This window comes from Monodelphis domestica, chromosome 1 (assembly GCF_027887165.1).
Source record: "Monodelphis domestica isolate mMonDom1 chromosome 1, mMonDom1.pri, whole genome shotgun sequence".
Lineage (NCBI taxonomy): Eukaryota > Metazoa > Chordata > Mammalia > Didelphimorphia > Didelphidae > Monodelphis > Monodelphis domestica.
The window spans coordinates 535,051,237-535,064,464 of record NC_077227.1 but is presented as its reverse complement, the minus strand read 5'-3'; the positions used below and the strand labels follow the sequence as shown (position 1 = coordinate 535,064,464).

General features: G+C 35.4%; 1 protein-coding gene across 1 annotated transcript in view; it reads right to left on the bottom strand.

The window, feature by feature from the left end:
* Window positions 1-7,463: 7,463 nt before the first annotated feature.
* The window catches only part of MLYCD (malonyl-CoA decarboxylase), a 30,069-nt gene continuing 24,304 nt past the window's right edge, over window positions 7,464-13,228 (bottom strand). Inside the window, exon 5 of the mRNA XM_007476131.3 lies at window positions 7,464-8,895. Within this exon, the coding sequence (XP_007476193.2) occupies window positions 8,362-8,895 (534 nt within the window). The 3' untranslated portion in view covers window positions 7,464-8,361. The remainder of the gene's footprint in view (window positions 8,896-13,228) is intronic.

The following is a 13,228-nucleotide window of genomic DNA, read 5'->3' as shown; positions in this document are numbered from 1 at the left end:
TTATATTTTGTTGAATCAAATCAGCAAATGAAATGGCCTCTTTATTCTTTCTACCTTTCAGGCAATTTTGAATTGTAATGGTCTGATCTTCCAAAGAATATCACTTAAGGCAACATATATTTCCTTTTCATAAATGTATAATATTTTCATATATTTTTAGAGCTGAGAAAAAAGAAATATATGGATTAATAATTATCAATGTGGTTTCCATTCTTTTTTGAATCCTTACCTTTTGTCTTAGAATCAATATTGTGTGTTGGTTCCAAGGCGGAAGAATGGTAAGGGCTAGACAATGGAGGTTAAGTGAGTTGCCCAGGGTCACAAAGCTAGAAAGTGTCTGGGGGGGGGGCAGCTGGGTGGCTCAGTGGATTGAGAGCCAGGCCCAGAGATGGGAGGTCCTGGATTCAAATTTGACCCCAGACACTTCTTAGCTGTGTGACCCTGGGTAAGTCACTTAACCTCCATTGCCTAACCCTTACTGCTATTCTCCCTTAGAACCAATACCTAGGATTGATTCTGAAGTAAGGGCTAAAAAAGAAAGAAAGAAAGAAAGAAAGAAAGAAAGAAAGAAAGAAAGAAAGAAAGAAAGAAAGAAAGAAAGAAAGAAAGAAAGAAAGAAAGAAAGAAAGAAAGTGTCTCAGGCTAGATTTGAACCTAGGACTTTCCATCTCTAGCCTGGCTCTCAATTCACTGAGTCGCCCACTTGCCACCCACTTGCCGCCCACTTGCCCTCCACCCCCACCCCCGGCCATTCTCTTTTCTTGAACAGTGATAATGCTATGCTTCCTTCTTCTTCTCTTTATTTTGGTACCTTCTCATCTTTAAATAGCTTTAAATTATATAATTTCTGGTACTCAAAATTTTATTGCTTCAAGAATACACCTCCAAAAATAAAATTTTTTTTCAAAAAAGAGAAAAATACCTTCTTAGTGTAAAGTTAGTCCAGATGCTTTTTCTACATTTATTTTCTCTAGTACAATTTCTGCTTCTTCATACTGAATTTTGGAGATTTTGACTATATAAATGTGGTAGATCTGCTATTAAAGATGAATAACATAATTTGTTATAGAAATGATGATAGATTCTACTCTCCCCATACCCATCATTATTTCTCATCTGTTGATGTCTTCTTTCAGTTTCATCCTTAAATGTTGTAGGGATGAACTGGGTTAATTTGGTCTCATGCCAAGCTCTTTGCAGTCAATTTTTCCTTGTACCACTTCTTACTAATTCAATCAATCAATCTATATACATACATATATATATATATACATATATAAACACACATAATGAATGACTACTATGTGCCAAGCATTGTGCTAGGCTTTGGGGATACACATTTTAAAAAACAAAACTACCTACTGATAAGGAGTTTGCATTCTATTGTAGGAAACAATACATACCATACAAAAGCATTCATGTAACAAATATAAGGTAGTTAAGTGAAAGGTAGTTATAGAGGGAGAGAATGAGCAGTTTTAACAAATGATACTGTTCTCTAACATTTTGTATATGCCCATATTTTAAACTGATGAGGACAATATCATATTTGTTATAATGGCAAAATTTAAGCCACCCTTGCCTGTTACATTTTTTTTTTTGGTTTGATACTACCAAGTGTTTGATATTGAAACTATTTCTTGTTCTTTTGATATTCTCATGGTGATCACTGTTTTTTGTTGCTTAAACTCAATAAATTTCATAAAGTGATATTCCATATTAATATTATATTTTTCAATTTTCATTTTGGGGCATCAATGAGTTATTTAAATAGGTCCTTTTGGAGCTTTTATTTGCATAACTCATCTCATGTTTATCTTTCTAATTTGGTATTGAATTTGATCCTTGCTCTCTGACTACATACAAAAAGCTCATTCTATAATGACTCTATCAGTAATGTGAAAGGAAATTCATTGTTCTCTTAGTCTATTCTGAGTTTACACTTGTGAAAAGGGAATATTTTATTCTCTTTGCCTGTTGGAATTGATACTTTGGTTAACATTAACTTAAGTACCCCTACTTAGTAACTCACTAGACTGAAGACATGATTAACTTTCCTTTCTCTACCTTTTTAAGTTGAATCAACAAAAGATTGAACACCCTACTTAGTGCTAGGTGAGAAGCCAGCAAGATACTTGGAGAGCTCCATCCTTTTTTTAACTCAATTAGTCAGAAACTTGTGAATTCTTTTAAGAGTTCACACAAGAATTTACACCCTCAGAAACTGTGCAATCAGGAAACTGTGAACCTTTTTGATGAGAAATTGACCTTCAGAAGGTGAAAAGTCGATCCCACAGACACTACCCCCTGGGCAGAGCTAGACAATTTGGAAACTGTGATTGGCCCCTGTGAAGAGGGGAGGAGACAAGAAGTTGCCATAAAAATAAGCCCCAAATTCCTTCAGAGCAGATTGTCTTTGAGAAGAAAGTCTGAAGAGATTGTCTTCTGGAGATAGTCTTCTAACTGGGGAAAGTTTTAGAGGGAGCTTTGCTGGAGACTGTGGCTTGGATAGTGGGTTTGAGCTCGGTTTCAACTTAGACTCTGACTCTTGGACTACTTCATTGGGTGAGTGAAAAGCTGACTCCTTTCCTAGTTTCCTAAGAGACTAGCTTCCATTTTGGAGGAGGTATGTGGTTACTCACCACCAGCCTTCCAGGTTGAGAGCTAATTAATCTCTGCCTGGATTAAGCGGAGCTGGAGCAAAACATTTAGGTTGATAGGATAGATACCTTCTCTATTCCCCTCACATTTCTCTTCCTTATTGTTTCCTCTGTATTTATAAATACTTGTAAATAAATTTCTGACTTGAGATATAATAAATATTGGCGATCACAAAATTTCCTAAAATTATTGTCCAACCATTAATTTTCACCTTTACAGTAACTATTCTCTAGTCTCCGTATAGTCAATTTCATTGTACATAGAACATTTTATTAAAAGTCCACTCTATCCAGCTCCTTCCAACTTCCTTCTAAAGCATAAGTGATATATATATATTCTTTGGTCAGTTTGTGTCTTGACATCTTACAATGTATTTTTTCACTATTAATTCTAATCACTTATTTTTACATTGAAGTCACTATCAAAGTACATGTGAATGTAAATTAGAAGGGCTTACTATGTACATAGACTTTATGCCTCAATTCTCTGCAACATATGTTGTTAAATAAGGGTGACAATTTCACGATAATCCTTTTGTTCATCATGAACATTGTGAGGGGTGAGAGGATCTAGTCTTATGAAATGTTTCTTGTTGCCCTGATGTGTGTGATGAAAACATTTCTGCAAATGTGTAGCAGTCCAGGCATGTATAAATCTTGAAAATATTATAGGGGGACTCAAAAAACCATACTTATGAGCAATGTACTCATTTAACAGACTAATTTCTTTGTCCTTGAGTTATACCAAGACTGTAACCTTGTAATATTGCAACCCATCCCTGAGGAAGACTGACCAACTATCTCAGTCTCTGTGTTTTGTCAATAACAATCACTTAACATTTTTCCAGACACACTGATATGCCTAAGGTCAAATGAACTCTTGATCTGGACGTTAGCTATACCTATTGTCTTAGGATTGATTACCTCATAATGTTAATTTGTCTGTCAGACCACTGGTTTGATTATCAATCTCCCTTCCCCTCTCCTTGTTACCCTAATAAAAATCAATATGTTGGGCTAAGAAGGAGCTCTTTACCACTAGAGCTAACTCTGTGTCAAACCTACTTCATGTTGGAACTCTCTGCGTCTCTGTGTCTTTCTTCTCACCTTATGCTCTCCTCTCCTTAGACTTTAGCTCTTCACCCATATTCATTCAGTCTCTAGTTCCCCTTTCTAGTTCCCGTGAGGAACTTTTAGTGAAGTTGGTGGATGGCTTCAAAATGTTTATGTAAGGTGGGCCATGGTCTGCCCTTCCATTTAGATTCTATTTTCTTACATTTTATGGTTTCAACTATAACCAGATGGGTAATATTGTTATGAACCAGTTTCTCAAGTAGGGCACTAACTCAAGCAGATTGGACATAGCTATCACTTCATCAATGAATATTTATTGGTATAAAAATGTTATCCAGTTTCACCATGGCCATCATTATTACAAGTGGCAAGAATTTGAATCTTGCCTCAGATCTTGCTAGTTGTGCATCTTGAGCAAATCACTTAGTCTCTCTTAGTATGTTTCCTCATCGGTAGAGTGGGAATCAGTATCTATCTGGGTTGTTGTGAGGATTAGAGATAGCACAATCTCTAAAGCATTATATTAATACTAGCTATTCTTACTAAAAGGAACAGGGCCAACTTTTATTTTTGTCTCACACATGGCTATGGCCAAATAATTCCTCCCTGATGTTCAATTTGCTGATGAGTTTTTCTGTACTTAGCAAAAATGGTCACAGACTGCCCACAAATTTTGTCATTAAGATCATATTTGCCTTCCCCGCCTGACAGACCTAGCTGCTGATTATGCTCTGCTGGAATGCTGAGTCAAGATCACTTCTGTGTCATGATTTCAGGCCACTGCACACAGCTATTCCTTAATAACTGTGGGAAAATGTGCTTCCTGGGTTGTAGAGTCTTGGAAGTAGTAAGTCATATCGCCAACCTGATATCTATGATCTTTGAAAGACTTGGACAGGGGAGCGGGTTGCATGTCTGGAGACGGCAGATCACCTGGTTTATTATCTTGTTCTCATCTCAGATGGAAAGCATGGAGAATCTTGCATAATTTTCAGTGTCAAGCACAGTTGTGTACTGAAAGCACAAACTGCAGGCTGGTTGCTCTTGTAGAGAAGGTGAAAGGGCGAGAGGAACACTGTTCTTCTATATAATCAAAGAAAAGGAAGTGTTCTTTGAAAGGATTTAAGAAATGTTATAATAATGATGATAGTAGCTAATGTTTTCATAGCACTTATTATGTGCCAAGCCCTATGATAAACACTTTAAAACTATGATCTCATTTGATCCTCACAATGACCCTGGAAGATGCATGTTGTTTTTTTTCCCACTTTCCAGTTGAGGAGACTGAGGCAGATTGGGAGGCTGAGTGACTCTTGTAGAGCCACACTAAGTGGAGGAGGTCAGATCTGAACTTAGGCCTTCTTGTTTCAAGGGTCAGTGCTCTCTCCACTGCAGTGACAGCTGCCATTTCTCTTCAAGGAGGAAACAGAAAAAGAATCTGGAAAGACAGTACAAATATCTTTACTAGATCCTTTGCCTGAACCTCCTCATAGGGTAGTATTTATTGTCTCATTACTCTAGTCATCTTCCTCTGGACTTGATCCAGGTTGACAAATGTCCTCACTGACATGTAATGTAAAGAACTGAATGCAATATCCCAGAGAGTGAACTTAACATAAATTAGAGGGATGCTCACTAGCTTCATTCTCAGTATTACACCCATCAGTACCACCTCAAAGCAAGCCAGCTGTTTACACTGGGCACACAATAGACCTGAGAGTCAGGAAGACTTGGATTTGAATTGTCTCAATCACTTACTAGCTGTGTGACCATGACCAAGTCACCTGGAATGGTTTCATTTGTAAAATGAGGGGGCTGGATCTGATTCCCTCTAAGGTTCTTTCTAGCACTAAATTTATGATCCTATCATACCAAATATACCCCAACGAAGTAACTTTTCTCACCCTATACCTGTACACATTGAATTCCAGGAATTGCTCATAGGAATTTAATTTATTCCTATTAAATTTTATACTTGACCCTTCATTCTGTCTTTTTTGAGATCTTTTGGGGTATTGATTTTGTCCAATATATGCTCTTTCCTGCGAGTTTTGTGTCATTTACAAAGTTGATAAGTACATCATCTATATTTCCATTCAGATTATAGGGAAACATGTGGAACAGCACAGAATTAAGAATGGATTTTAGACGTACAATAGATGCCTTGAACTTCCCTACAACATGGGGTTTCAATAATCATTGAGAGAATGTATGTGTACGCATGTATTTGTTTATGGCTTGTGTTCTGTTCTGGGCATTACAATGTGTGAAGGATGAGAATGAAAGCTGGATTTGAAGACAAAGACCTGGGGGCTTGCCACTTATTACTTGTGTGACCTTAGGTGAATCACTTCAGCTTTCTAACAGTGAGGCACAATAAAAAGAACAGTATTTGGGGTCAGAAGACCTGAGTTCAAACCCTGCCTTCTCTACTACACAGTCACTTGAACAAGTCACTTTCTTAAAATTTCAGTTTCCCTATCCATTAAATGAGGGGACTGAATTATGTAGTTTCTGAGGTCCCTTCTAATTCTAGATCCAATGACCTTGGATAAACTAGAAGGAACTACAGAAGGTGAGCATAATTAATAAAGAAATTGGAGGCCTGGAGAAATAATCTTTGTTCAGTCTAAGGAAGAGTTAGTCAAGGAATATGAAGGCAATCTTTGAAGTGTCAGGTGAAAGAGGAGTGTTCTTTTTGAACCTGCAATTCAGCCATAGGAACAATGGGTAAAAGTTGGAAAGAAGTAAAGAAACTTTCTGACTCTGTCTCAGAGTAGAAGGGACTGTAATCAAGATACGGTGAGTTCCTACTCTACAAGGAAGATCATTATGCAGATGACCATTTATGAGATCATCTTTGAGGCCTCTTCAAACTCAGATTCTGTGATTCAGTTAAAAAAAAAACTTTTTTTTTGGTCTAAAGATTATATCATACAATTAATTTTACTTCCTATACTATCATAATGCTCATCTGGCTTTCAATGAGAAACAGCTATAAACAATGCCCAGAAGTGATGACTCAATATCAAGAGAACTGCACCTGGAAAGAGGTAGTTACCCTTGAATGAGACCATGGTCCAAATGGAATGCCCTAAGCTCACATATCAGGCTGTTAGTAAAGAGACAGAATTTAATACTTATTATCTAAAACTGGCACTTTGAAGAATGCAAATGAGATGAAAAATAACTTTGCCAAAAATATATATGATGGCAAAGATTATTGCTGAAAGGTGGAGAGGTAAAATTTGCTACTTTAACTCCTTGATTCAAGAAGAGAATTTCTAAAATCATCTGTAAATAATACTTGATAATGAGTTGGATATCTCTTTGTCATTGTACACTGTAGCACTCACTATTTATTAATACACAGAGCAGAATGATAGAATGCTTCAAAAAAGTGAAACAATTAGGATCCAAAAGGGAACCTCCTACTTATACTCAGTATGAGTTGTACCTTTCATAAAATATACAATTTTGGGATTCAAAACCTAAGACAGATGGTTTGTTACAAGAAGGATTTTTCTTTCAAGAGGTATTAAATATTCTTAGGACAATGTTTACCAACATTTTCCTATTTCTCTGGTCAAAGTGTATGTGTGTGTGTGGGGGAGAGGGGCAAAAAATTTAGGTACTTGTTATATAAAGGCTCCTAGTTAGTAAAAACTTAAGGGGCCCTTCTAGTTCTATTATTTAAAAATCTTAAACAAACAATACGCATCAGGCAACTATGTTTTCAATATTTAATACTTTACAGAACAAACTTGTTATTACTAATGAGCTCATTATGAGTTCACACACCCTCTTACAAAATCTCTCAAAGTTTTTCAATATAGCCTTTAAAATGATCAACTTATTCCCCAGTAGCAATTCTGTTCATTTTTTGTTCATTGTAATGATTGAGTTTACTGTACTTAAATATTTCCATTTTTGCAGGGAAGCTAAAAAACACCCCCATTTCACACTTGTGTTCTTCTTCAAAATTCAAGTAATAAAATGGAGAATGTTTTTGTATCTAATCCTTTAACTGGTGCTAACACTTCAATTGAGTGGAAAAAAATGACGTTAAAAAAAAAGATTCACATGTAAGGTTTTGTTTTATCCCCCCACTAGTGAATACAATTCTACATGATGTAAATTCATTTATACATTGGAAAGAAAAAGGCATTATCATCCAGACCCCTTTTTGGGGTTATCATGGTACTTCTTCATCCAAACTTGAAGATTGTATGTTGAAAGTTTTCACATCCTTTTTAAGATGATGTTCAGGGAAGGGCACTGATACTGAGAATGAATAAAGGGGTGAAGGCTATTACTAGTAATTTCTTTGGTTAAATACGAAGGTAAGCCAAACTTCTTTCTTTCCTCTGGAAGCTTGTGTGTAGTTTATCTGTATATTTATCACACTGACAGCTATCTGCACTAACTGCAAATATCATTCATTTGATAGTACAATGAAATAAAATTACCGTAAATTAGGACACAAAATCTGTCGTTATAAATCCATTGTTCAGAAGAGTACATAGTTCAATTTGTTTCATTACAAAGGCTTCCTTTAAGACATAAAACCTCAAAATTACTTCCTGATTTGAAAAAAAAAAAGACCTCCAATTCAAGAAGTGTCTGTTTAAAGCTTGCTAAGTTTCTGAAACTGAGAAACTAAATTTAGAACCTGTTCAGAAGCTTTGATATTCTTGGCTCCTAGGTATGCAGCACTGTTGACGCCAGTTTCTTCTAAGAAATATCGATAATTGACCATCATCCCACATGATGAAGTAGTGCCTTTGAGACTCAAATCTGCCAACCAATTAATCCGCCACATCACTGCCCCATTCTGCAGATGAAAGTTTGCCACGGGGTTGAGAGCATAACCACGATGTTTTTCTCCATATAAATACCAAGCACAGAGTCTCATCAAAGGGGATTGTAACACCTTGACCAGTTTTTCAGATTTCACCCACTCATTGCTAGTTAAAAGTATCTTCAGAGTTTCACTAATGGGGCCACCTATGATATCTGAGATTTCGTTACATTCAGAATCTGTAAAGAGTTCGTTCCTCCCAAGTTCTTTAGTTTGAGAGCTCAGTGTTCCAAGAAGCCATTTGGTGAATCCAGGTATAGGTGACAGACTTGAAAAAGTTTCAAGGTGAGGAAATTCCCTCTATAAATAGAAGAAAAAAGATACCTTTTATCTAAATGAACAAAATTTATATTTTTCTACTATATAAAAGTAACTTTAAAAGTTTCTCATGTTGCCGAAGTACTGCATTATTTCTTCAGAAAAAAAGATGGGTGAACATCCATATTGTTTGTTACTAAATGAGCCTGAAGAATAGACAAATTTATATACAACTGGGTAGTAAGGGATCAGCATCTTTTAAAGAGGTGCATACTTCCATTCTCATAGATATTATAAGTAAAACAAGTTAGCAAATAAATGATTTTTTTAATATGGATACTTTTTTAACTTAAGCAACTACAAACCTTATTTGACAGCTATTATAGGTTAAAAAAAGCCATCAGTAGTAGAACATTAGTCTGTTGATAAGCTGCTACTCACATAGTCAGGCTGTTTTTCTAAAACAGACACACAACTTTTCTTTGGGCCCACATTCAAAGACTTTCCAGGTTAGTGGTTGCTGTCAAAGATCATCCTCAGCTGGCAAAATATTCAAGAACCTGGGGTTACTTCCATGTTATAATGAGGCATTGAAGTAGGACTTTAGTGGTGATAGATATGCTAATGTGATACATAATTCTAAAATAAATCAACCCCTAAGGTAATACAGCAATGAAAATAGTAAAACTGTTCAGTGACTAGAGAAAGTGTTTAAATGTAATTGCCACTATTTTCTGATCTGTATTAGTCAAGCTCTCTTAGCTCTGCCTTGGTTATTTTTGTGACTAGGGGGGAAAAGGGCATATTAATTTTTCAAAAAAGGGAAAAAATGTATATGTCTTTTTATGTGCTATCTTCTCCACTACAACCACGGGGAGCAGAAGGCTATTTGTCTATACATTTTCTGATTTCTTCTTTGTACCCAGCCATACTGTAAGAGTCTACTACTGCCTACCCTTTTCCCACTGCCATAACCCTGGGAAAGGGAAAGGTAGAAAGAAAAGAACAAAGTATTAGTAATAATGCCTGACATTGAAATAGCACTTCATAACTCACAAAGCATATTCGATAACATATGATCTTTACAACAACTATGTGAGGTGGGTAGAACAGGTATTCTTATTTCATAGACAGGGAAACTGAGACACAGAGAAGCAAGTGCCAGAGCTAGGTCTTTTATTTACCTCCAAATCTAGGGTTATTTTCACCATACCAGAATTTTCTGTTTGTACTTTTTCATATTGTGAAATACCTATCACGCTCCACATTGTGGTCATCTGTCATTACAGGGTCAAAACTTACAACAAAATGGCCCCACTTACACAATACCAAACTCTCAGGAATGGCAAACTTTTAAAATAATATGGAAAAATAAAAATCTTTTAGATTCCAAGTGTTTGATCACAAATATTATTACATTAAAATATTTATTAATCATCTTATTCTAGGTAATGATGATACAAATATAAAATGATAGTTTCTTTCCTTGAAGAGTTTATATCCTACTGGGGTTGGTAGGGGAAAGGAAAGGTACACAGTTAAGCAAAAAATAAAGTAGTATGTCTTGGAAACTTTCAATATTAAAGGTTTTTTGCTACTAGGATTATATGGTTCTTTATGTCTGTGGACTGTTTCACTGACATTAGAAGAGCCAGGAAAAGTGGCAGTTGATGAAAGGTATAAAAGAAGCCACTGTTTTTCTAAAAGTTGAAATTGTTCTTAAATAAATAACAAGTTTTTTATAAGCTATGACCATATTTAAAGATATTGTGGATATATGACAGTAAAGAGATAACTAAAAACCATAATATATTTATATAGTTAGTAGTCAAATTATAGATTTTATCATTCTATAGGCTGTTCTTTTTCTATTATCTCACTTTATTTTGTAAGGAAATAGAAAAAGTATAGACTTCACTTTCCTAGCAGCAATTAGTTTGTTAATATTTTTTTTAACTGGAAACATTTCTCAGAAGGTTCAGAATTACTGTAGCAAACAAAACAGATTATTTCCTTCAAGGAAGAACTGAAAATAAGTTATTAACATTTCAATGAAAAATCATTAAACTCAGTATATGATCCTTTTGGAGCAAGGATTGCTTCATTTTTTGTTTTTGCTTAGCATCTTGCATAGTGCCTTGCATACAGTAGGTACAAAATAAATGTTTTTTACTTAATTGAATTAAATAAGAAGAAGAATATGCTAAGTGTGAATGAATACACAATTCATTTGCCTGGGTTCTCAAAGATCTTATGTAGAATAAGGGAAGATAATATTACATTCATTCAAACATGCACACACACAGCATGAAACAAGAAAGATGCAAATGCTTAAAAATGTTAAAAAACAAAGTCCTAAATTTAGTCTTAGGAAAGAAAGATCATTTCCTGGATGGGGGAGGGGGCAGTGAGGGAGAGGAGTAGGAAACAGGAAAAGGCTTCATTAAAGTGAAAGGAACAATATGCACAAAGATCCAAAAGGATGCACTTAATCATCTTTAGTCATAGTATAAGGTACTTGGAGAGAGTATAGCTCAATTTTAGGGTCTAGAATAACTGATTTGAAATATGGACTTATTAGGTATAGTGCCATAAATGCACAGAGACAGAAGGGACCTTAGAGATTTTCTTTATATTGACTGGCTTGGCTCCCTGTGTGCTGCAGAAAATAGGCTCGTTTTTCTTATCTTAAAAAAAAAAATTGAATTGACTCTGTCAACCTTTCACTCTTCTCCAAGCAACTATCAAATATTTAGAATCATCTAAATCCACTTTAAGTCTGCCTCCACTGTATCAACACCTAGTCCTTGATCCCATGCAATCTGATATTTGGCTCCATCACATCACTGAAACTTTTCTCCAATGTTACCAACAAGTTTTAATTGCTAAATTCCAGACACCTTCATGCCTTAGTTTCCACATTACTTCATGCTCCCAGTTCTCTAAAATTGCTGTTCATTCCTTGGCTTCTTGGCTGTATTATCCTTCATTTCACTTAGTATAGTTTTCCTTATGATCAGAGGACCATAGATTTAGAGCTAGATGGGACCTTGGAGTGCAGTAAGTCCAAACCTCTCTTTTTACCACTTGAGCTCTAATTTGATAGTATCACTCAGTTGCTGAACAGTGTTATTCTTAGAAGTCCCTTAGGCATTTGAAATAACATATTTAAGATGTTGATGATTATTTTATTCCACATTTCCCTATTTCTGTTGTGGGTAATACCATTCTCCTAGTCACTCAGAGAATGTTCTTTTTTTGATTGACAGATAATGTCCCCAGCTTTCTGTCTTGCATGCATGAAAATTCTCCCTTCCTTCATGACTCTTCCACAGGTTACAAATGTAGTATTCTTGAAATTCCCTGTATCTCATTCCCTATATTCACTAAGTCTTTCTGATTCTAACTCCATAGCATTTCTCATATTCGTTCCCTTGTCTCTGCTCATATAGTCAGCACCTACTTACTATGGATACTTATTTTCTCATCTGGACTATTTTAATAGATTTCAAATAAATAAATAAGTTTTCCTGCACAGAGTTTCCAACTATAGAACTCCTCTGATTAAATAAACAAAAAATCCTCCAGGTATTCCCTAGTACTTGATAAAATAAAAATTCCTCATACTGGAATGTAAATAAAGTCTTTACTATCTGACTATTACCTAGTTGATATCATGATTTCATACTTCTCCCTTTCACATCCTCTATTTTCTAACCAAATTAAATTGCTTATTGCTCCTTGAATTCAATGTTCTATTTTCTTTAGTTGTGCACTGGAGACTATCATCTATGTCTAGAATGCTTTCCTTCCTCATTTCAAACTTCAGAATCTTCTTTAAAGATAATTACCATTTCTTCCATGAAGATTTCACTGATAGTTAATGTTCTCTCATTAATAATCTTATATTATATTGATGTATATACATGCTATATTAACACCAGAAGAACATAAGCACTTTGACGGCAAGTATTTTGTTTTGTTTCTGTATCACCAGCACCTAGCACAGCAACTTCCACATAATGGCTTTTAATTACTGTTTATTAAATTGAATAGAAATGTAGTTTGACAGCTGGAAAGAGGGGATTGGGAATAGGGATTAACAAGTCATGAAGACTGCTGAAATGGCTTAAGGAAAGAGCACTGAAAAAGAAGAGATTGCTTTAGAAGTGAGAGGAGAAAGGATATCTAGCAAAGGAATCAAAGAAGCAGTAGAAAGACAGAGAACTAGTGGAATGTTTTGTTATGTTTTGTTAAGGAAAACAGGCATGGGGGTGAGGGGTGGTCAATGCTACTTAAAGGTCAAGGAAAAATTAGAATTAAAAAAACCCAAAATGTTTACCACAGTTCTAAACCCAGAAAACATGCAGGAAAT